Source organism: Schistocerca nitens, chromosome 8, assembly GCF_023898315.1.
Source record: "Schistocerca nitens isolate TAMUIC-IGC-003100 chromosome 8, iqSchNite1.1, whole genome shotgun sequence".
NCBI classification, from domain to species: domain Eukaryota; kingdom Metazoa; phylum Arthropoda; class Insecta; order Orthoptera; family Acrididae; genus Schistocerca; species Schistocerca nitens.
In genome coordinates this window covers 302,565,705-302,591,761 of record NC_064621.1, presented here as the reverse complement: position 1 = coordinate 302,591,761, position 26,057 = coordinate 302,565,705, and the positions used below count along the sequence as shown (strand labels likewise).

At 44.7% G+C, this 26,057-nt stretch overlaps 1 protein-coding gene across 1 annotated transcript in view; it reads left to right on the top strand.

Annotated features, from left to right (window-relative positions):
• Positions 1 to 213: 213 nt before the first annotated feature.
• LOC126198779 (myrosinase 1-like) overlaps positions 214 to 26,057 on the top strand; it is a 91,552-nt gene continuing 65,708 nt past the window's right edge. The window contains exons 1-2 of the mRNA XM_049935344.1: positions 214 to 386; positions 22,897 to 23,030. Coding sequence (XP_049791301.1) covers positions 224 to 386; positions 22,897 to 23,030 — 297 coding nt within the window. The 5' untranslated portion in view covers positions 214 to 223. The remainder of the gene's footprint in view (positions 387 to 22,896; positions 23,031 to 26,057) is intronic.

The window sequence follows — 26,057 nt, the reverse complement described above, 5'->3', positions numbered from 1 at the left end:
CAGTGTAGAGGAAATAGATCCCTTGAAAAAATTTCTAGCTGAGTGCCTGAGACGGATTATTATCAGCTTGTTCACCTCGTGCTTTGATTATGCTGATATAAGGCAAGATAACACACGCTGTACCGTTTGATGGAGTCACATTACATGCCTCGTAAGCTGATAAGACTGTGATCGCTCCTTATAAAAGCGACTGACAGACAGGGAGAAAGTGTCTCCTACCAACATGATGTCTCCCGGCCACACGCTGTCTCTACTGGTGATCCTGGGCGTCGGGGCCCTGGCTCTTCCACAGAGCAGCTCCCGGGCTCTCAACCAGCTACCCGCGGACTTTATCTTCGGAGCAGGCACAGCATCTTATCAGGTGGAAGGCGCCTGGAACGAAGACGGTAAGTACTGTAGCAGTGTGTAATCCCCACACTGTTGTTGCAGAGGGACAGAACATCACACCCGCAATGTAAGACACTGTACGTCGCTATTTGAAATTGCTGACCTCTAATTTAGTTCTGGAATAGGTTAGAAGGCACATTTTTCTCCCAAAATTACACTTCGAAATAAAAATCTTTCTTTTGGTATTTGGAAGGCGTACAAGAGTGTCAAAACTCCCAAGCAAGGAAAAAGTGAGATTATGGTTTAACATCCCGCTGTGCGAGCGCCTCGCTCTGTCTGTCACGAATTCCTTCCGCCGGCCGGATTGAAACCAATCTCAGGCCGAGGCTGCCGGAGGCCCATCCTCGTTTTAGGGTATTAAAGACGTTCGGAAAGCTTCAAAGTAGATTTCCTCGAAAATTTTTGAGAGTAGCATCGAACTGCCTTGTGTTATTGATATTTGAGTTCAGAACTTCACGTACGATTAATATAAAAATTATAAAAATCCGATGCTATGTGGCTCCTTCTAGGAGGTCATTACATACGGATCACAAGTTCCAATTGGGAATGGATGGTGAAGGAAACCTACCATTCCGAATTTGCCTTTAAAGATTCCGGCAAAAGTCATGGAAAACCTATCTATGTGAACGGACAGGGATTTGAATCACTACCCTCCCAAATGAGAGGCCGGAGTGTCATCCACTGCGCTACATCTTCAGGTCGAAACGTTCCAATATTAATTCTTACCTACATATTATCGAGGACAGTATTATAGCAAAAGAAGGGAAACTGGTGAATATGAGATGGTAGATAAGGTAATGCGAGAAGAAATTGACAGAGAACTGCAAGACCTAAGTGGAAACAAGGTCCGTGGTGTAGACAGCATTCCCTCAGAAGTACTGAAATCCTTGTGAAAGCATGCCATGACGAAACTATTCCAGCTGCTGTGCAAGATTTATGAGACTGGCGAAATATCTACAGACTTCAATAAAGTGTAACAATTCGTATTGCAAGGAAAGCAGGTACTGACAGTTGTGAATTGTAAAACCACAGTTGTAGTAGTGTTTATTTGGCGTGTGTATGTGTGATTGCCTAATGCTGTGAAATATCAAAATGGCTCTGAGCACTATGGGACTTAACTTCTGAGGTCATCAGTCCCCTAGAACTTAGAACTACTTAAACCTAACTAACATAAGGACATCACACACATCCACGCCCGAGGCAGGATTCGAACCTGCGACCGTAGCGGTCGCGCGGTTCCAGTCTGTAGCGCCTAGAACCGCTCGGCCACTCTGGCCGGCCTGTGAAATATCATGCATTTAAATAAACAGCTCTGCCATTGATAACCTACACCTAGAGAAATACATTAGATGAGGTCTTTAGTCGTCATGTTGTTCTACTCTAGCTTTATTAGGCCTATAATGTTGAACAGATATCCTACTAGAATGAGCGCAGAGAGATACGTCAAATTTTCAAACAACAGAAAAATTGAAATGTATAAAATCAGTACAGGAAGTTAAACCCTACTCTTACTCTAGCTTTGAGGCTAGGACGGCCTTTTTTTTTAGACAGACACACTAGGTTGGCTGATTCTGAGTAGCCCCGAGAAAGAAAAAACCTCAACTCTGACTGGCACTGACAGTAAAGAGCTCATGGAGCAAGCAAATGGAAGTCAACACGCTTGCTGTGGTTGTTTCCCTCTCTGCCTAGCCGTGGTGTGCATATCACCGATTACAGTGCTGGGAGACTGTAGCGTCGATCTGCTCGATGCCGTTGGTCACCGTGCAGAAAACGTACGTTACATACCTATAAATTTTGTGTTCACAGCGGACGTAATATGCCGTCCTAAAACTCCTGATGATGAAATTACTTCGGTACGACATAGAACACGACTCGAGATTTCAGTTTGCTCATAAGCCAGAACAGAAAGTCAGCTCAAGTATTCGTTGGTAAAGAGGCACTTCAGTATGCCTGAGACTCTATAGAAAAGCAAAGAATCGTCACTCTGATTACAGACATATGCGTTAATCCTTTCCTAGTAGCGAAATCGACACTTTGCAGCTTCTAACAGTGAAGCTCTTCACTGACGTTCTTGTCAACGAAGTCTCTAGGTCACTCCCCATGCTTTGTATCCTCTATCGACATCCGCAGGAGAGTCCCTTTACAAGCCATATGCTGGTTTCCAGCAAGGCTCGATATGTCTAGGTGTGCACTTCCTGCAACGAATCCCTATGCACTAGGGCCATTGATATTTTTCAAGATATCGGGAATCTGACATATTGAAATTTAAAAGAGGTATCGTTATCGGTCATCGATATATCGGAGGAAGTATCGATTTATCGACGAAAATGCACATCGACGTACCGCTCGTATCTGCTAACGCCAGCGATCTAGCAACTCTAACACTAGCTAGAATTGCGTGGTGAAGTTAAACGTTCCAGTTTCTGTTGGTAGCGCCGAGCGCCGATTAAGTCAGCATATCCCTTCACACGTTTCCGCCCGCCGCAAAAAACGATATTGTCATTTAGATTAGGTTAACTTTTTCAGCAAGTGTTATGTAGAATGCCGATGTGAAGAAATAGCACACTAGTCGCGTTAAAAATTGCTTTCTAACGCAACTGGTGTGCTATTTCTCCACAGCGGAAACATTGTTAAACTATTCACACCGCCATCTCCCCAGTTCAATGGGAATTCTTCTTTCTGGCACCTACACTTGTTTCACACAGTCAAAGAAAACGACTGGACATGTTGGGAACTCAAAAAGTAGTAAGTTTCGTTCACTGTATGTTCTACCACAATTTCAAAAGAACAGTTTCATTGTATTTACCGAAAATTGAGACAAAACTATAGTGTAAAATATAAATATCGGCACTTGATATTGCCATTTAGATATCGATATATCGATGAAAATGTATCGCCGTTATATACCGATATCTCTTGGGAAAGGTACCGACATATCGACCTACCGATATTCTATCAACTGCCCTACCATGCATGTTACAAAAGCAGTGCCTCCCACTACATGAGTCACGTAGCCAATAGCCAGCAGTTCATCCTCTGTATAGGACACTGTTCTGGAACATTCTAAAATTCTAAGGACTCCGAAAATTACAATCGCTTCTCTACTTTTTGGTGGAAAACGAGGATTGCTGTCCCCCGTGAGAAGATTTGAGAAGAGTCAACTCGCAATCTCCGTTCGTGACTTTTGTACTAAAAGGATGTCTCCTCTTCTTGTAAGAAACTATCGCTTTCCAGCTCTGGCTAGCAGCACCTCTTGTTGCCACCGATTTGTTTAGTGGCGGGAGTGCGTCTCGTAACCGATCACCGGCCTCGCTACGGGGAGGCTGCTATCAGGGTTGTAACGCCGCCACCTCCACTCTTACCTTTTTAGCGTAGTAAAAATAGACCTCTCATTTCAACACGACACGACATCTTTTCTATCCTGCGAATCGTCACTTTCACAGGAAAGTATACTGTCAGCATTCAGCTCAAATTAATTCCCAGGCATGCAACACTACAGAAAATATCAATACATGGTGGTGTCCAGTATCAGCCAAAGAAATGATCAGTTATCCAGTCACTCATCATAAAACATGATCTCATATCGAATAAAATATGAGAACGAACTGGTATAATATTACATGTGTTGTGTCGATTCCCTAAGGTCTCGACACAATGAGTGGCTAGGTGCACGCGAAACTAACGCAGACAGGCGTAAATTCTGAAACAGGAGACTGGATGAAAAACTATAAAGAAAAGAAGAGAGATTGTCATCTACTTAACTTTTATGTAGTCTTGTTCTTGTTGAAATACATCTCTTGCATAGTAGTAAGCAATTAGCAATGATACACATGGCGCCTTGCTAGGTAGTAGCGATGGACTAGCTGAAGGCTATTTAATCTGTCTCTCGGCAAATGAGAGGAATACTTGATAGGTCTAGTCGCAAGCTATGTCGTCCGTACAACTGGGGCGAGGTCAAGTCCGTGTCTTGTGACCTGCCCTGTGGTGGCGCTACGTTTGCGAATACACAGTGGCGACACGCGGGTCCGACATGTACTACAGGACCGCGGCCGATTTAAGTTACCACCTAGCAAGTGTGGTGTCTAGCGGTGACACCACATTCCTCCCCCGCAAATCGGCGAACGGTCGTGAGATAAGGCTTCCGCCCGCCGTGGGGAGGACCCCATGTTGACGTATGCGATGAGGTGGGGAGCCTAACAACAGGCGAGGCTGTGCCACCCGCACCCGGCCATTCGGTCCGAGGGGAGCTAGGAAACGCCTGCAAACCTAGTCCAGGGTGCACGTCAACATGAGGTGTATGCGCACGTAATGAGACAGAAGGGTCGACCTCCATGTGGTCGGAGCACCCGACGGGCGAAGACGACATCTGGTCCGGAGCGGGCAAGAAGTCCATGGCGGAGGACGGCTGGTCACGGGAAGCGAGCGGCGGCGCGTGACCCAGGGAGGCGCCATGCGGTTGCAGCGAAGCGTCCGCTGCGGGCGGCGCCGGCGGCGGCTGCGGCGGCGCGACGCCATGAGGCAAAATGGAAGGCATCGTCGGTAACACCTGGGGATGAGGCGAGCCAGTAGATGGGTCCCCAGGGCGCTGACCCGACGGCTCCGTCGCTGAAAGCAGACGGGGAGCGGCAGAACCCAGGCGACGACAGAGGCGCAGCTGATTGAGATGCCGACGCACCTCACCAGAGGCCCCCAAAACCAAATACATCGCGCGGCCGAGGCAGCGAAGAATGCGCCCTGCGAGCCAACGCTGTGAACCGCGATAGTTGCGATAATAGACAACGTCGCCAGGAGCAAAAGCAGGTCTCTGCCGCTGCACAGGAACCTGATGTGGCGGATGCAACAAAGACATCAGAGTTCGATGAGGACGACCATGGAGCAATTCAGCCGGCGAGCGACCATCGCGAGGCTGAGAGCGATATGAGGACAAAAAGAGCAACAAAGCGTCCTCCCGAGAATGCGACTCTTTCAACTTCAACATCTGTGACTTGAAAGTCCGGACCAATCGTTCCGCGGCACCGTTTGACTGAGGCGAAAACGGCGCGGATGTCAGATGTTGAATACCATTGGCCTTGCAGAACGACTGAAATTCTGCGGACATGAATTGTGGGCCATTGTCGGAAACAATAGTCTGCGGAAGACCTTCAATGCAAAAGATAGCAGACAAGGCTTGGATGGTGGCAGAAGACGTCGTGGAAGACATCCGGATAACAAAAGGAAAATTACTGAAAGCATCGACCACAACCAACCATCGAGCATTCCAGAATGGACCAGCAAAATCGATGTGCAAGCGTTGCCAAGGGGAAGTGGCTTTCGGCCATGCAAAGAATTTCCGCGGCGGTGCGGATTGTTGTTCGGCACACGCCACGCAAGAGGAGCACATATTCGCAATCGCAGCATCGATTCCGAACCAAGTACAGTGCTGTCGAGCAAGTTGTTTCGTTCGCACTATACCCCAATGTCCTTGGTGAAGAAGCCGTAAGACAGAGGACTGTAACGAACGTGGGACTACGACTCGGGATTGATCATTATCGGAACGCAACAACAAAACACCACGTCGTACAAAAAGTCTCTCCTTGTGAGCAAAAAAACGGCGAACCAAAGGATCCTCGATCCGTGACTTTGACAAGGGCCATTGCGTAGCAACAAAACGCAAAACAGAAGCAAGGACAGGGTCAGCAGCTGTGGCTGTAGCTACACGACGAAAATCAATCGGAAACGATGTGACCACGTCATCGGCTTCCGAATCAATGAACATGCAAGCAAGTTCGGAAGAATCGAATGCTTTATCCTCAGCAACAGGCAAACGGGACAACGCATCAGCGTTTCCGTGCTTAGCAGTGGACCGATACAAGATATCGTAGCGGTACTGCGAGAGAAAAAGAGACCAGCGAATGAATTTCTGCGCTGTACGTGGAGGTACAGGCTTGTTTGGATGAAAAAGTGATGTCAAAGGTTTGTGGTCCGTGATGATTGTAAAGTGACGACCATACAAGAAATCGTGAAACTTTGTTACACCAAACACAAGAGCCAAAGCTTCCTTCTCTATTTGGGAATAATTTCTTTGCGCAGATGAGAGCAATTTGGACGCAAAGGCAATAGGGCGATCATGCGAGCCATCCTTGTGCGCAAGCACAGCACCGATCCCGAAATCCGATGCATCTACCATCAACAAAAGGGGTTTCCGGGGATCGAATGGCGTAAGGCAAGTATTGGAAAGTAACGCCGATTTCAACTGGCGAAAGGCGCGTTCGCATTCCGTCGTCCATACGAACGGAACACCTTTACGGCGTAAGCGATGAAGCGGAGCTGATATGGAAGAAGCATTGCGCACAAATCGGTGATAATAATTTACCTTACCCAGCACACTCTGTAGCTGTTTTAAGTTCTGCGGTGACGGCAAGTCCTGAATGGCACGAAGGTGCTCTGGACTCGGATGTATACCTTGGGCGTTAAGGACATGGCCCAGGTACGGTAAGTCCCGAGCAAAGAACACACATTTGTCCTTCCTCAAGCGAAGACCATTTTGTCGCAATACCTGAAATAATGTTCGGAGATTTTGCAATTGTTCTGCGTCTGTCTTTCCTGAGATTACAATATCGTCCAGATAGTTCGCAGCCGTAGGGACCGACGCACAAATAGTTTGTAAATATTGCTGAAATAAAGCAGGGGCGGATGCACACCCGAATGGCAGTCTTTTGAAGCGATACAAGCCAAGATGCGTGTTAACCACTAAGACGCGCTGGGATTCTTCGTCCACAGGTATTTGCAAGTACGCATCTGCTAGGTCCAATTTTGAAAAATATTTGCCCGGGCACAGTTTGTCAAAAAGATCTTCCGGGCGGGGCAAAGGAAAAGTAGCAGTCACAAGTTGTGGATTCACAGTTGCCTTGAAGTCCACACAAAGTCTCAATTTTCCGGAAGGTTTTGGCAAAATGACTAAGGGTGAGGCCCAGAGAGAAGCCTGCACACGTTCAATTACACCTTGAGATTCTAATTCGGCTAATGTTTTTGCGACCTCATCACGCAATGCGTGGGGAACATTGCGCGCTCTGAAAAATTTTGGTTGCGCGTTGTCTTTCAGTTCCAAATGCGCTTCATAGTTCTTAGCGCAACCAAGGCCCGGTGCAAAAATGTCTGCAAATTCTTCACAAAGACTAGAAACACTGGCGGAAGGCACAGTCTGATTCACTGATAGGACCTGATTCACTATAGACAAATTAAACAATTGAAACAAATCTAAACCAAACAAGTTCACTGCACTAGAGGAACGAAGAACATAAAATGACACAAGTTTTGTCTGTCCCTTGTATGTTGCAATAAGGCTGCACTGTCCTAACACAGGTATATGCTGTCCTGAGTAACTAGTTAACGTAACATTTGCGGCACGCAATGGCGGGGCGCCCAGTTGTTTGTACGTGTCGTGATTAATCAATGAAACTGCAGCTCCGGTATCGAGCTGGAATGGGATCACTTTTCCTGCAAAGTCTAAGTCCACAAAAAGTTTATTGTCTTGTTGACGACAAGAGCGACTGTCTCGTGCAATTTGAACTGATACAGGTCCAGAAGCACCTGCAACTTTACGGGATTTCCGGCGACGCCGACGCACACGTTGGGTGGGACGAACACAGTCACTGTTAGCTAAAGTGTCACTGGACGGGTGGGAACGAACCACATGAATGTCCATGGGCGAAGGTCCACGAGCTTGATTGTCCTGGGTGCGATTCCGGCGCGAAGCAAAGGGCCTGGAATTTGTGTGATTGTCTGATCTTAACTTTTTCTGGCAAACACTTTGTACATGTCCTTTCTTTTGACAGTAAAAGCAAATAGCTTGGCGTGACGGGCAATTTTCACGCGAATGTCTAGTTGCACACCGCGGGCAAGATTTCACTGCATTTGCTTGCTGACGCGGCGCACGTGGTTGCAAGCTAGGCGGCCGCAGCGAAGTCGGGCGCGAGGGCCGCTTAGCGTCCCGTGCAGCGGGCCCGGCGGGCCGATTAATGTGACACACTGCTGGCGAAGTTTCAAATGATGCCTGAGCAAAGTCAAGTGTGTCTTGCCTGTCCAATATGTCTATCACTTGTTGCAGGGAGGGATTAACTAGTTTCAAAATCTGTTCCCTTATGCGAACATCAGAAACGTTCTGTGCAATTGCATCACGCACCATAGTATCTGAATATGGGAGGCCACATTCACAGGCAAACGCGCAGTCTCTAGTAAGGCCTTGCAAAGTTGCTACCCACTCCCTGTTAGTCTGACCGGCCGTACGTTTTGTACGAAAAAACGTATACCGTTTTGCAACAACATTAACTGTTTCTTTGAAATAGGCATCTAAAGCCGACAAAATTTCCTCGTAGGTCAGAGTTGCTACGTCGCGTCGGGGAAACAATTTCACTATCACCCGGTAGGTAGACACACCGACACAAGAAAGCAAAAACGGCTGCCGCTCTTTACCTTGAATTCCATAAGCAGTGAGGTGGAAGTTGAACTGATCGGCCCACTCAGTCCAGCTCTCGTTATGGGCCTCAAAGGGCCTAAATGGCGGTGCGACAGCGTTGTGTGGCTGCGGTAGCGAAGAAGCGGCTGCCGCCGCATCGGTTTGCAGCGCACGTTGACCCTGGACGAGCTGTCCAAGGGCTTCCAATAACGCCTGCGTCTGCTGATTCTGCAAACGAAAAAATTCGGACAGTACATCTGGAGAATGCGGCGAAGCCATGACACAAGCAAATTAGAGCAAGTATAACACAAAGACTGCAACGTGGGCGCGGCATCCCATCCTCGTCGCCAAAATATTGTTGTGTCGATTCCCTAAGGTCTCGACACAATGAGTGGCTAGGTGCACGCGAAACTAACGCAGACAGGCGTAAATTCTGAAACAGGAGACTGGATGAAAAACTATAAAGAAAAGAAGAGAGATTGTCATCTACTTAACTTTTATGTAGTCTTGTTCTTGTTGAAATACATCTCTTGCATAGTAGTAAGCAATTAGCAATGATACACATGGCGCCTTGCTAGGTAGTAGCGATGGACTAGCTGAAGGCTATTTAATCTGTCTCTCGGCAAATGAGAGGAATACTTGATAGGTCTAGTCGCAAGCTATGTCGTCCGTACAACTGGGGCGAGGTCAAGTCCGTGTCTTGTGACCTGCCCTGTGGTGGCGCTACGTTTGCGAATACACAGTGGCGACACGCGGGTCCGACATGTACTACAGGACCGCGGCCGATTTAAGTTACCACCTAGCAAGTGTGGTGTCTAGCGGTGACACCACAACATGTATGGAGGCGAAAGACTGTCACCATACACGATATTGCGGCACGATGAGTTTAGTAATTCGTGGCTGCAAAGCACTGACATGAATTATTTACAGAAGACTGGAAAACTAGCAAAGCCAACCTTTGGAAATATTAGACTGGTTTAGGAGATATATAGGTAAATGTGAGGCAGCACAGACCCTACGACTTGTCTTAGAAGACAGGTGGAAGAAAGGCAAAACTACGTTTATAACATTGGTAGAATTAGAGAAAGGTTTTGACAATTTAGACTGGAATACACTCAGTTGGCAGGTGGCAGCACTAGCAGAAGAGGGGGTTGGGTTGGGTTGGGTTGTTTGGGGAAGGAGACCAGACAGCAAGGTCATCGGTCTCAACGGGTTACGGAAGGATGGGGAAGGAAGTCGGCCGTGCCCTTTCAGAGGAACCATCCCGGCATTTGCCTGGAGTGATTGAGGGAAATCACGGAAAACCTAATACTTATAATTGATTAATCATCAGAAGACGTATCACAATCACAGTTCGGGCATAGGTAGGTTAAAAAGTCTTGATTCTGTCTACATCAGGAATGGGCCCAGTTCTTACATTCTTGACACTGAACCCATTTTAGCCCAGAACGCGAACTAGAGTAACTGTCACAGCACACTAGACAATAATACTCTAAACTGTATTCTTCGCTCTCAGACCTTTCACTACTCGTTTGTAAAACCTGTCGTTTAACAGACTTCCCCTTCCTTTTGGCTTTCAATTTTCTATTTCCTTGTGTTGTTTTACCTTTCTCTTTTCCCTTATTTTTTTCCATTTTTTCATTGTTGTTGTTCACTTTCCTTTTCTTGCTTTGCTCTTTTGGAATATCGGTTAAAATAGCGGGTTTCCTAAGACGTCTGTTGTTTGTTCCAATCCTTGGCAGTGTCTTCGGAAAAGGACGTACTGCTACTGGAGAGAAAGGGACTTGATCTCCGAGTTGTTCTTCCATGATACCAGAAGATGCAGGCAGATTAACATTCCCTGATGGCCTGGCACATCAAAGATTTATCTTGCATCTGTACTAACGTTTACAATGTCAGATGTATTAGCGTCTTTCTAGTAACAGTCTCTGATACTGCTTCCGACCTATTGGTGATGATGTTATGTGAAATTCCTAAAGCCACATCTGTTGCGTTTACTAAAGATAAATGGCGATCTGTAACATACAGTGGATCATAGTCGTTTTTTGTAAAATCCTTGGGATCATAAGGCCAAATGCCAGATTTCTGAAAGCGTTCATTACGTTTATGAGAGTGAATGCACGAGGTAGCGCGTATCTAACAATTTCTGGGATCTCATATATCGACGTTGCCTTGCCACGATTATCTCGTAGCCAACTATCCTGAGCCTTTGCACAATAGCTTTTGAAAGGTGCATTTACTCCAACATCCAATGGCTGTCGGCGGTGTGAACAATGAGGCGGGAGTGACAGCATTACAATGGAGTTAGATTTCGCTTTTTCCACCACTCTGACATCAGTATGAGTTTGGTGATTGTCGAGCAACAACAAAATCGGATCGGCAGGTGATGATTTAGTATGTTTGATAAAATGATGATATGTTTCACGAACTCCGTAGCTGTCATCCATCCTGAAGTGTTTCCTCCGCCGACAGATTCCGGTGGTCCGCCTTTTATAAACAAATCTCTGTAAATAAGCGTTGGTGAAAATAAACATGGGAGGAACTGCATGACCTAATGCATTTATTGCCAGTTCCACTGTAACCAATGTACCTCGTTCGGGAGATACTATTATAATGTTTACTCCTCAACAAAAAGAAATTAATGTTTTCAAGCTGGTAATATTAAACTCATTGTTACTGAACCAGTGTGTGTAGTTTCTCTGTTCTCGTTTTGAACGAAATTTTCTCCATTTGACTGTTAATTGTTCATTTATTTTATGTAGTCACGATTTCGGCTTTATAGCCATTCTCAAGTGCATGTTGAAATGTTAAACAAAGTCTAACTTGTCAGTGACATTCCATCGTAAAAAAAAACAACACAGATTGGTCATACATATTTTAACATTTCAGCGTGCTTTCGAGGACGGCTATAAAGCCAAAATAGTCAATATGCAAAATAATTGAACAATTAACAGTCAAATGGCGAAAATTTCTTTCAACAAATTGTACATAACTGTGGGCCCCCATAAAAGGAAGATCTTATTGGAGGGATATGTGGTTCGTATCTCCATCTGGCAACCTTGATATACTTTACCCAGGATTTTCTTATATCAACATGTCGGGATGGTTCACGCAACAAGCATATATCCCATCACTACCCGACTACTCGGCCAACTGGGTCCACTGTGTTTCCAGTGACGTTAACTACGAAATCAGCAATGGTGACACCACTGCAACGTGGCAGTTTTCTTTCGCAGGTATTAACGGCTGCGGAGATGTTTACTTGTGACCATACTGGCCACGTTTGGGCACCGTGACGTTGTAGAATAATTATTTATCTGTAGTTTCCTCTACTTGTCACATTTATTTGTTTTTATGTTTAATTTAACATACTGCAACGCGTTTAGAGCATGTTTTCCTCGACTCCAGGTGTTTATACATACAGAGAAATTGTTAGTTAAAAGTAAAAGTCTTAAACTAAATCAACACAGGACATTTTCATTGTTCGCTGCTGGTTTGACTGTTGGGGTATTTGGAAGGAAGGAGTGGCAGTGATTGACTAGAAATTATTCTTCCGCCATCCACCATAATTCCTCAACAGCCATACCAGCAGCGAACAATAAACAAAAAGTTCTTTGTTAATTTAATTTAAGACTTTCATTTATAATTAACAACTTTCTGTTTGTGTAAACGCCTGAAGAGGAGTAGAACATACTCGAAATGCGTTGCAATATTTTCAATTAAACATAAAAATAAATAAAAGTGAAGGGTATCGGAAAATACAAATAATAATTACGGAGATGATATTCGTGAGAAACCAACTGTAACCGATAACTCTGTTATTTAGTGTATAACCTGCATTCACTTAGAGCTGCTTCGACGAGTAGCAGCTGGTACACTCCCTTACCTATTGTTGCGTCTGGATGGATATTCCAGATGTAAACAACTGCAACTGGTTGCACAAGTTCTAGACTTCAGGCATCGTAATAGCGCTTCGTTATTACTGAAGTAGAATGAAAAGAATTTTTGTTTATCTAGGTGTTACGATATCTAAATCCTGAGTTATCGTTTTTTAGATAATTATTTGAAAACAGTTAGACGCTGCTATTCGATGAGAAGGTAGTTGATAGCTATTATTTTATATAAAAACAACTTTTGGATAACTAATCGCGATTTTGTGGTTTTCACAGACCAAAAAAATGTATGTGTGTTAGCATTTATGAAAATAATCGTGATCTTTGGAGAATGATAAAAGTGGATTACAGTACGAGGGCTCGCAGAAAAGGAATGCCTCCAAATTTTTTATGTGAAAACATAGCTTATTAAATGAAACAAACATTGTTAACATTCCATATCATGGCGACATACTTGCAGCCCTGCTAAAGCCGCGCTAGAGTAATTGGAGTCCTGGCGTGCAACGTGGTTAAATATAGCATACCTATGTCGGCGCGTGAAAAATTGCGTGCTGTAATTGAGCTTTTAATTCGAAGAGGTCGTCCACACATGGAGCATCCTCTCCTTCAGTATGACAGTGTCAGACCACACACGAACATCTATAACAATCTTACGGCTTGGTTTCACTGTCATCAATCATTCTCCATACTGTCGCGGGAGCGGTACCACCTACCACGCAAGGGGGCCGGGTTCAATTCCCGGCAGGCGACTGAGTGTTGTGTGCCCTTCTGCCCTTCATCATAATTTTCGTCATCATTGACACGCAAGTCACCGACGTGGGGTCAACTAAAAGGACTTGCAATACGGAGGCCCAACCCCGAAGGGGATATCCCGGCCAATAAATACCATACGATCAGTTTATTTCAATACTTAAAGAGCACGTTCGATGACTTCCTTTGATAGTGATGGACCAGTGCAAGCAGAGGTGAGGTTGTGGCTCTGCCAACAATGTCAAACAATCTACTCTGACGGTATCAATAGACGGGTCTCTCGTTGGGAGAAATGTGTTCGTCGCCAGGGCATCCATGTTGAGAAATAAATGTAAGACATGAAGAGTAAAGATGTAGACTCTTAATAACGGTTTTTTTAAGAAGCTTTAAGAGTTTTCAAATAAAAAATTCAGATACATTACTTTTCAGCACGCTCTCGTGTATATGGCTTTCATCTACCGACCATAACTGTATGGTTCATTTAAGTAGTAATCGTCCAAAAGATCGCGTAATTTATATTCCAATATCGTCATTTCGCCCGATAACGGCGTGGATCTGAGCTGCCAGCGAGATAACCACTGCTATGACCACGGCCTACGTACAGAAAAATTTCCAAGTCGCTTGTAATGAGTTATTATAAAATACAAACTAACCGATCTATTGGCTGATTCAGAGGCCCGAAATAAGGAATGTTAAAAAGTGTTCTCATTATACACCAAAAATACATCCAAACAAAGACGGAAGTTCGGTTTTGCCGGGAAAGTTAAACAACAAAACAGTTACTCTAGTGCTACTTGATAAGCGGCGTTGGAGATCACGTAACCTCAATCGATGGCCGAAGACGTGAAGAGTTCCTGGGTCGACGTCTCGGGGCATGCTGACAGAGGATGTCGCCGCGGCTGCTATTACGGCATCGGAATGAACATGTGACTGACGAAAAGCATAAGCTCTCGGCTCCTGGCCTAGATGGCTCACTGGGTGTGAACGACTTCCGAGATTTTTTTTCCTTTATTATAATTTCATACCTCTGCCCCATGTGGGCAGAGATGGGCTGGCAGTGGCACAGTGTGCCGCTCTTCAGCCAAGAGAGTGTACACGGAAGAATGTTAAAAACAGTTAATAAGGGGATAAAAGATGATTTTATCACGTGATAAGGGGAAACAATTGGGGTTAGAATGCACAAAAAAGGAGCAGTTTAATGAGGGACATTTACATTAAGTCCACATATTTATAAAATCACACTCGACGAAGACGTAGTAAAGAAACACTGGCGGCACAGAGAACACGATAATAAACGGTGTCCACAGCAGTAAAAGCCACTCAGGGCGACGATACGTAAAACACACTGCACTTGAGTAACACGTATGGCGAGCACTAAAAAACGACTGAGAGTAAACTGGAATTAAACTGGAAAGACCTGCGATAGGAGCGCTGAGCAGAGAGGAGGGGGGTCGATGGTGGAGGTGGGGGGCAGGAAAGGGCGGAAGGGTAAGGGGGAGAGCTAGTAGCATACCAAGGGACATGTGAAGGGGAGCATGGGGAAGGGAGCAATCCAAGAAAGAGCTTAAGTACTGGGAAAGGAGAAGCGAGGAAGACAGGCGGGGAGGGGGGAGGGAGGGGCAGAAGTAGGAGGGCGGAAACAGCAAAGGGGGAGGGAGAGGAGAGGAAGCCCTCAGGAGGAGGGGAGGAAGATTAGGAACAGAGTTAGAAGGAGAAGCGAGGAAGACAGGCGGGGAGGGGGGGGAGGGGCAGAAGTAGGAGGGCGGAAACAGCAAAGGGGGAGGGAGAGGAGAGGAAGCCCTCAGGAGGAGGGGAGGAAGATTAGGGACAGAGTTGGAAGGAAGGATAAATATCGGGGTGAAGCTAATCAACCGTGGTGGGGGCCTTCCAAGCCTCAGAGTGGGGCTTTATAGGACGCCCGCTCCAGGATACATCGCAGAATATTTACGATCACGTGTTGTACGGAAGGAAATAGGTCCGTGTACACCGCGACCTCTTCTGGCGCAGACGAGGCCGCCTGGTGGGCACCGATCGGTCTGCGTGTACAGGAAGAAAGGTAAAGCTGATCCCTACTCCGTCCGGGACCCGCCTTACAAATCTTGTCAGTGGGTGGCCGACGTTGCAGGCGCTCGGGCAAGCTGTACAGTATTAACGACGTATGCACGTTATTCAAAGGTTATAATGCATTAAAAAACTTGTGTCCAAGATTGATGTGAGAGCGCATGTTGGAAGTTTAGACATGGATCCAGAATAGAGTGTAGAAGGGTAGGTAAAGACGAAAGCCCTCATGCAAGCAAATAGAAAGAAAGTTGCTGTTATGTCTCGTGGAAGATGTATCTAATTGGACGAATCTCTCGGTCTGGTAATGAAAATCGCTTGAAGTTGGAAGGGGGAGGTTAATAGAGTGTAATTGTACAGTGTGTTAACTGTAAGCTAGCAGGCTGACAAAAGGGGGCTTGCGGGGAGCGAAGGAAGTAATTCTAGCTCCCATATAGACCGCAGTGGGGTGAGAGCCTGCCCCTAACTCTACAGGCACATTAACTAATGCTTCACGCTTTCTGAAAACCGCAGAGGTTAAGATCAGTTAGATAGGTTCATAATACAAACTGAAATCATCTTATGTATTGAAAGACAGCTTGTGTTAAACGCCAATAAATTAAAATTGTGCACTTTACGACTACAATATCAATGAGTCAAAATTAGAATGAGTCATACAAATACCTTGGTGCAACAAGTTGTAGAGAAATGAAATGGAACTATCACATAGTCTTAGCCATAGATAAACCGCTTCATTGGTAGAAACCAGGGAAATGTAATCAATCTACAAAGGAGCCTGTATACAAATGACAATAGCTTTCTTCGACCCAAAGTGTAGTGGCACAAAGATACTGAAAGAACCGAGCTGGCAGACACTTGAAGATAGACATAAATAGCCTTGAGAAAACCTTCTTAGAAAGTTTGTAGCTCCAAATTTAAGTGATGTATATAGGAATATATTATAGGTGCCTGCGTGTAGCTCCCAATGAGATAGCGAAGACAACGCTAGACGTTTTGGCAACCGTTCTTCCCGCGGTCCTTCCGTGAATTAAACGGAAGAAAGGCCTAGTAACTAGTACAATGGAACATACCCTCTGCCATGCACTTCACGGGGGTTTACAAAGAACAGCCGTAGACGTAGATATAGATAGATAACTGTCGTAACTGTAACAAATGCGTACATTTTGTTACGATCAGACAAAACTACAATCGTCCAGCCATAACTGAGGGTTCTTATATGAACTAATCTATATGCAAAATTAGTTCACTTTATTACATGAATGAATAAAAGATTTACTTAACTTGATACAATCCCTTGCCCAAGGAGTGCTAGGTAACTTACAACTGTCATTGACTATTGAAGCACTCCTGAAGTACAACGTTCGACGTTTGCAAAAATACAAGTCCATCCGAGACTTGACTGACACTGATCCTGTTCTATGATGTTGACTGCTTCAGCTGAGGTCACAAACTGGGGCAGACCGCTTCCGTACTCGGCTGTTTATTGACCTACGTGCGAGGGCGCCGCTGTGCCATGAGAGAGGGTGTGTCTTCTTCAGCCTCTCCCAGTCGTCGTTGCGGATTGCAGTGAGACATCGTTAATGTCTGTTGTATCAGTATACATTGCTGACGTTGGTGTGGCTCTGCAATCGCTGGACAATACCACACATTTCTCACAAGGAAAGGAAACATTATGAAACAGAGCTAAGTACACTTCACACAACAATGGCACCTCACACAGTACTGTCTCACAGGTAGCATTGTGTGCAGCTAAAAACAACTGACAACCGATCGAAGCCTTTAGGCTTCTTCCATCTGCACCTACATCTACATGAATGCTCTGCAAATCACATTTAAGCGTCTGGCAGAGTGTTCATCGAGCCACCTTCACAATTCTCTATTATTCCAATCTCGTATAGCGCGCGGAAAGAACGAACACCTATATTTTTCCGTGCGAGCTCTGATTTCCCTTATTTTATCATGATAATCGTTTCTTCCTATGTAGGTCGGCGTCAAAAAAATATTTTCGCATGCGGGGGAGAAACTTGGTGATTGAGAAGATTTCTCCGCAGCGAAAAACGCCTTTGTTTTAATGATGTCCATCCCAAATCCCGTATCATTTCAATGACACTCACTCCCCTATTTCGCGATAATCGAAACGTGCTGCCTTGCTTTCAACGTTTTCGATGTACTCCGTCAATCCTATCTTGTAAGGATCCCACACCGTGCAGCAGTATTCTAAAATAGGGCGGACAAACGTAGTGTAGGCGGTCTCCTTAGTAGATCTGTTACATTTCCTAAGTGTCCTGCCAATAAAACACAGTCTTTGGTTAGCCTTCCCCACAACATTTTCTATGTGTTCCTGCCAATTTAAGTTGTTCGTAATTGTAATTCATAGGTACTTAGTTCAATTTATGGCCTTTAGATTTGACTGATTTATCGTGTAAACGAAATTTAACAGATTCCTTTTAGCACTCACGTGGATGATCTCACACTTTTCTTTATTCATAGTCAACTGCCAACTTTCGCACAATACAGATATCTTTTATAAATCGTTTTGCAACTTGTTGTGATCTTCTGATGACTTTATTAGTCGATAAAAGACAGCGTCAGCTGCAAACAACCTAAGACGGCTGCTCATATCGCCTCCGAATCGTTTATATAGATAGGAAACAGCAAAGGGCCTATAATACAACCTTGGGGAACGCAAAAAATCACTTCTGTCTTTCGCAAAGTCTTCCCATCAATTACTACGAACTGTGACTTCTCTGACAGGAAATCACGAATCCAGTCACATGAATGAGACTATATTCCATAAGCACGCAATTTCACTACAAGCCGATTTTGAGGTACAGTGCCAAAAGCCTTCCCCAATTCCAGAAATACGGAATCAGTTTGAATCCTTTGTCAATAGCACTCAACACTTAATGCAAGTAAAGAGTTATTTGTGTTTCACAAGAACGATGTTTTCTAAATCCGCGTTGACTGTGTTTCAATAGACCGTTTTCTTCGAGGTAATTCATAATGGTCCGCAGCTCGTCGTCGTGCGGTAGCGTTCTCGATTCCCGGCGGGGTCAGGGATTTTCTCTGCCTCGTGATGACTGGGTGTTGTGTGATGTCCTTAGGTTAGTTAGGTTTAAGTAGTTCTAAGTTATAGGGGACTGATGACCTCAGAAGTTAAGTCCCATAGTGCTCAGAGCCATTTGAACCAATTCATAATGTTCGAACACAATATACGTTCCAAAATCCTGCTTCATATCGACGTTAATGATATGAGCCTGTAATTTACTGGATTACTCCTACTACCTTTCTTGAACATTGGTTTGACCTGTGCAACTTTCCAATCTTTTGGTATGGACCTTCCGTAGAGCGAACGGTTCCACATGATTGTTAAGTATGGAGCTATTGCACCAGCATGCTCTGAAAGGACCCTAATTGGTATACAGTCTGGACCAGAAGACTAGCTTTTATTAAGTGATTTACGTTGCTTTACTACTCTGAGGATATCTACTTCTACGTTACTCATGTTGGCAGCTGTTCTTGATTCGAATCCTGGAATATTTACTTCGTCTTCTTTTGCGAAAGTATTTCGGAAAGCTATGTTTAGTAACTCTGCTTTAGCGGAACTGTCTTCAATACTATCTCCATTGCTATCGCGGAGAGGAGGCATTGATTGTGTCTTGTCGATAACATACTTCACATATTACCAGGATCTCTTTGGATTTTCTGCCAGGTCTCGAGACACAGTTTCGTTGTGGAAACTTTTACAAGCATCTCGCATTGAAGTCCGCGCTAAATTTCGAGCTTCTGTAAAAGATGGCCACTCCTGGGGATTTTGAGTCTGTTTAAATTTGGCATGTTTTTTTCATTATTTCTGCAACAGTGTTCTGACCCGTTTTGTGTACTAAGCAGGATCAGCTCCGTCGTTTGTTAAATTATTTGGTACAAATCCCTCAATTGCTACCGATACTATTTCTTTGAATTCATGCCACATCTGGTCCACATATATATTAATTTGGAAGGAGTGGAGATTGTCTCTCAGGAAGGCGTCAAGTGAATATTTATCTGCTTTTTTGGAATACGTATATTTTTGGTTTATTTTTGGAGGATTTGGGGGTTACAATATTCAATCTCGATACGACAACATTTTGTTCACTAATCCCTGTATCCCTTTTGATGCTCGTTATCAACTCAGGATTATTTGTTGCTAAGACGTCAAGTGTGCTTTCACAACCGTTTAACATTCGCATGGGCTCATAAACTATCTGCTCGAAATAATTTTCAAAGAATGCTTTTAGCTCAATTGCGGATGATGTTTTATGCTTACCTCCAGAATTAAAGATGTATTTTCACCAACATATCGAGGATAAATTAAAGTCACCACCAACTATAATTGTGTGAGTCTGGCACGCGTTTGAAAACGTACTCAAGTTTTCTTTGAACCTTTCAGCAATTGCATCATCTGAATTGGGAAGTCGGTAAAGGATCCAATTATTATTTTATTTCGATTGTCATCAATCTCCTCTGTCGACACTAACTCACAGCAACTATCTACTTTTCGCGACAAGATAAACTACTTGTAACAGCAACAAACACGCCACCACGCGTGGTGCCCAGAGAGCATCCCAGAGTGCCCCAGAGAGCTACAACACTAAGAAGAATCGCTTCTCGGCTTTAGCAAGATCAATGTGTAGCCTTTATTAATTATATGTAAATAAGGTTAATGATGTATAAATGAAAGAGGTTTTTTAAGAAAAAGATATTCTTTATTACATACTATTATATACAGTCATGTCGCCAATAATTTTGCATTTCATATCTACACCTCTACCACGAATAAAAATACAAATATTATCATCATGTAACAGCTTACAAGATTTCCTAGTTTTAACACACAATGGTTTATCAATAAAAAAATTTGTAGACGTTTCTCCAACACCACGAACTTGAGACATAGTGATCATGAATGTCCGATAACCGAGAACATCACGAGGAGGTACTTGCTCCAAAGATGTAGCAGTAGACTTAGTTGTAGTATCAATGCGAATTATTGCAACAGTTTACCAACACTGACCAATAGGATTATCAGTAACAGAAAAAGTGAAATCAAAACGACCTCCAAGAAAGACAGTCTGTCCCTTTAGTATATCAACTAAAACGGACGAACTGACATTCATGTTATATTCAGTTACGACATTTAAGATGGATTTATAAATCGTTGGCCTCCAACGGAAAACCCCGCACCCACCGACTGAGAGAGCACGGTGCCCAGAGAGCATCCCAGAGTGCCCCAGAGAGCTACAACACTAAGAAGAATCGCTTCTCGGCTTTAGCAAGATCAATGTGTAGCCTTTATTAATTATATGTAAATAAAGTTAATGATGTATAAATGAAAGAGGTTTTTGGCGCAAGTCGAGGAATCTGCGGTCTACATGGTCACAGAACCGTCTGAGTCTCTTTCGGAACATCGTTAGGTTCTTCGCAAAAATGCCAGCTGAGCTTATCTCCGGCTTTAGTCAGCTTTGAGTGTCTATAAAGATTTGAGCATCAGTGCTTTCTATTAGCGCTTGGACCTCTGGTACTTTCCCAACACAGCTACGACAATTTACAACTGTTATACCGATGGTTCCAGTATCTACGATCTTCCTCTGTTCGGCCTGCAGCCTTTGTGACTGAAGCCCTTTTTGTGTTTTCCCGAGACCCTGTAACCTAATAAACCGCCAAGTCCACGTCACACAGCCCCTGCTATCCGTGTAGCCGCCTCCTGCGTGTAGTGGACTCCTGATCTATTCAGCGGAACCCGAAACCCAATCGCCCTATGGCGCAAGTCGAGGAATCTGCGGCCTACACGGTCGCAGAACCGTCTGAGTCTCTGATTCAGACCCTCCACTCGGTTCTGTACCAGAGGTCCGCAATCGGTCCTGTCGACTATGCTGCAAATGGTCAGCTCTGCTTTCATCTCGCAAGCAGACTGGCAGCCTTTACCATATCTGCTAGCCACTCGAAACAGGAGGGTATCTCTTCTGATCCAAAGCGACACACATCATTGGTACCGACGTGAGCCACCAACTGCAGTTGGCTGCACGTTGTGCTCTTAATGGCATCCAGAAGGATGGAGTGCACGTTAGCTTGCTTTCCCATTCTTGGCAGCCAAGTCCATAAGGGGCCCCATAACGTGCCTAACGTTGGAGCTCCCAACTATCAATAATCCCACCCTCTATGATTGCCAGAATCTTTCAGGCTGAGACGTATCCTCTGAAACAGGACAGGCGTCGGCATCTGGCTCAGCAACAGTGTCAGCCACAGACAGCACCTGGAACTTGTTTGTCAGACAAACTGGGGAGGCCTTATGTGCGACCGCCTGGGAAGTCTTTCGCCGCCTGCTTCGCCCCGGGGCGACCTTCCACTCGACCACAGGTGAGGGGTCAGCTTCAGTGCGAGCAGTATCTGGGTTGGCCACCGGTGAGGACCGATCGGAGGACTCGGATGTGCTGGACGTCCGCTGGATCCTCATGGCCGGCCCACAACAGTAGTGTCCATCCACTGCAGCCTCAAGCCGTGAAACCTAAGCCATCACAGCCTGGAGCTGAGAGCGAAGTGTCACCAACTCTGCTCGCATCCACACACACAACAATCAGAGTCCCTATCCATACAAAAGACCGTGGAAAACTAAACGACCCAGATAATCGGACTATCGGCACCAAAAACGCAGGAGCTGTGTCTAATAAATTAGTTTAATACTCAGAGGTTCAAAAACCTAACTACCAAAGCACTTAGGTGAAACTACGTATTTTGCCCCTGCTTAGGAACTTGTAATAAGTCACAAAATCTGTTTACTTTCCGACGCAAACAAAAACGCGAGAACTGTGGCTATTAGATATTAAATTAACACGAGAAACTCAAGAAACTAAACTATTAAGCACACAGATGATATTATAAAATTAGCTCCTGGTTACGAGCTCGTAAAAGTCACAAAAACAGTTATTTCCCTGTTGCTGCGTGTGTCTCGGCCGGCTGTTGCTGCCTGACTCGGGACGTAGAAGCTAATCGGCCAGCGTAGAGTTAACATACTGTAACGTGTTGTATGCGTGACGGCGGGTACCAGAGACGGACTGTAGGGGAGAAAGTATGAAATAGCGTTTTTAACGACGTTGTGGTATTTGATGTTGTTGAGTAAGGAAAAGAGTTTAATGTGTGACAAGTGATCTTTTATCTTCCACATCACTGAACCTAATAGACTAATGAACTTTTTAACTGCCAATCATGATTCAGTTTTGAGAATTGTATTTCCATTATTTTTACTAGTACTAGTTCATTCTAGTGACACCAGATCTTCCCAATGGAGAAGCGATCTGTGGAAGAACGGAAATCGACAAATAGAATTTTTTTTCGCAGGGAAAGGTGAGAACATCTACGACTACTGGTTGCACAACAATCCTAACCTGACAGTTGACGGCAGCAATGGCGACGTGGCGTGCGACTCCTACCACAAGTACGAGACAGACATCCAGCTCGCCAAAAATCTCAGCGTAAGTACTCACAGATAGCACAGTCTTCACTTTGCACTTATTTCGTAGGCTGCACGTCTCTCCCGCATTATACAAGCATCTATCGCATCATTCAAAACTGTAGGAAGGGCAAAAAAGTGATCAAAGGAAAATTATTGCAGATAGCGTATAGGTTTTCAGAGTAATGGACAATGATAACGAGTAAAATAAATAAGTAAATAAAATTAGAAAAAGTCCGTTGTCAGAAAAGAACTTTTTCAGCGGTGGTCGCACTTCATTTGTGTGAGTAGTATGTGTAGCGCCGTACTCTGGACACAGTATGCATTTAGATTTCCGTAATGTGAAAAGCTTGTTCCATATTTCTAAATTATGTTTAAGTACTTGCCAACATTATGCCCTGTCTATAGCACTAACAAGTGTTATGTAGCGAAAAGAAACAGGTACCGGTGTGCTTGAGTTTAAGAAGGTTTAACCTGTCTGCCATAGCCAAAGCAAATTATTGCCGTACACGTGTACACATTGCCGTACACTTGTTCTGGTGCTCTGGGATCAGTCAGAATTTATGTTAGCATCTGAATAACATAAATATTTTGATACGAAGAAGAAACATAGTTTTATGTGTAAAGCCATTAAGTCCTGAAAAACCTACACTGATGGAAAAACAATCACAACACCAAGAAGGAGTTGTGCGACATACACGGAAGATGGTAGGAGTGTTTTTACATCTGATAGATGACGTCTATTCACTAGTCGCAAAGAGTGGTGCCAGTAGCGCCTCTATGAGACTGCAAATCAGGTTTGCTTCAAATACGCGCTGTACCGGCCATGAGTGTTAATTACCTTCGAAAATGGATATGGTGATTTGCTGTTAGGCAGGGATGTCTTTAAGACGGCGAAGACGCCATTATTAACAGCTCACAGAGTTTGAACGAGGTCGTGTAATAGTGCTACGAGAAGCTGGATGTTCCTTCTACGATTCTGCACAAAGACTTGGCAAGAATGTAGCCACTGTACATTATTGCTGGCAGCGGTAGTCGCGGGAAGGTACGGTTGCAAGGCGGCCAGCATCCGTACGGCCTCGTGGCACTACTAAGAGGGAAGACCGTCGTGTTCGGCGTACAGCTGTGAAGCATTATACTGCTTTTGCAGCAGCAATTCGAGCAGCAGTTGGATCCACAGTGACATAACAAACCGTTACATGTCGGTTACTTCAAGGACATCTCTAAACTAGACACCCTGAAGAGCGCGTTCCACTGACCGCAAACCACAGCCGTTTGTGACTTCAATGGTGTCAAGCGAGAGCTCAATAGAGAGCAGAATGGAGGTCTGCTGTGTTTTCTGATGAAAGCTGGTTCTGCTCGGCGCCAGTGATGGCCGTGTCTTGGTTACAAGGAGGCCAGTTGAAGGCCTGCAAACTTCCTGCATGCTTGACACGCTGGACCTACACCTGGAGCTATGGTCCGCGGTGCGATTTCGTATGACAGCAGGACTCATGGTTATCCCACGCACCCTAACTACAAATTTGTACATCAGTCTGACGATTCGATCTGTGGTGCTGCCATTTATGATTAGCGTTCCAGGTTTTTTTTTTTCAAACAGGATAAAGCTAGCCCCTATACCGCTGTTGTAACCCAACATGCTCTACGGAGTGTGGACATGTTGCATTTGCCTGCTCGATCACAATATCTGTCTGCAGTCAAGCACTGAAACTCCAGTGGCATCTACAAACAGCATTAACCGTCCCTTTACTGGCCGACCAAGTGCAACAGGCATCGAACTCCATCCCACAAACTGACATCTGGCATCTGCATGACACAATACATGCACGTTTTCATGCTTGCCATCAACGTTCTGGTGGCACCAATGGTACCAACATTTCACATCTGCAATGGCTTTTCCTGCGCTTACATTAACCTGTGAACTTGCAACGGTTTATTCTTTATTTTTTTATTAGCTTTCAGGATGTCCCCACTCAGTCATCCCGTTAATGGAAAGTCAGTGATGTCCGTACGTAAGCAAGGACAACGTAACACCCTGTCCTCGAGCGGAGAAAACCTCTGACCCACAGAAATCGAATCTGTGCCCCTTCACTTATCAATCCGCTGCGCTGAGCGCGCAGCTACCAATACGGACAACTTGCAATGATAATCACTTAAATAGCACTTAAATTTCACTAGGCAAATGTATTCCAGAAATTTCATTATTCTGTATTAATTATTTATTGAAGTTAGGATCTTTTTTCTTCAGTAGTTTGACCACAGCAAGTTGCGGTAAAAGATTTTTTAATGCTGCTATAAGACGAACGAATTTAAAAATAAGGACAAGTTTGGCACTTTCTGATACAGAATGTGTTCGAAGTAACGTACAGGGTATGGGACTGCGATAAAAATATTGCTGTTTGTAGAAAACAAAAACAGATACTCGTTCAATGGAATCCTTGCTGTATAATGGCAGCTCACGTAAGCTTACTAAGAAAGCAATGTTAGCGACACGACTAAATTCTTCGGTGATACAAGTAATCTGACGATATCCATCAGTAAGAGGTTTCCATACGCAAAGCAAAAGATTTCCATTCTCACTAAGAGCTTCATTCTCACTTTTATACTGTAATCGATACTGACAAAGTCCGAAACGTAATGAGGACAGCGGAACTGCAATTGCTAGTGAGCAGTGAACGAGCCGTGGAGCGTCACACATTTGGTTTGCAGCTACGGGCATAGAACACATTTCCTCAAGCGTTAATTTACGGTCTGAAATCAAATCGTAACCGAAGTAGAAGCCAAGTAGTCGTAAGTCAAGTCGAGAATCCAGGATCAAGTCGCCTAACTTGCCCACCAGGCTAGCCGCGCGGTCTGACGTTGCTTCCCAAGCGGGAAGGCGTGCCGGTCCCCGGCGCGAATCCACCTGGTGCATTAGTGTCGAGGTCCGGCGTGCCGGCCTGCCTGTGGATGGTTTTCAAGGCTGTTTTCCATCTGCCTCGGCGAATGCGGGCTGGTTCACCGTATTCCGCCTCAATTATACTATGTCGGCGATTGCTGCGCAAACACT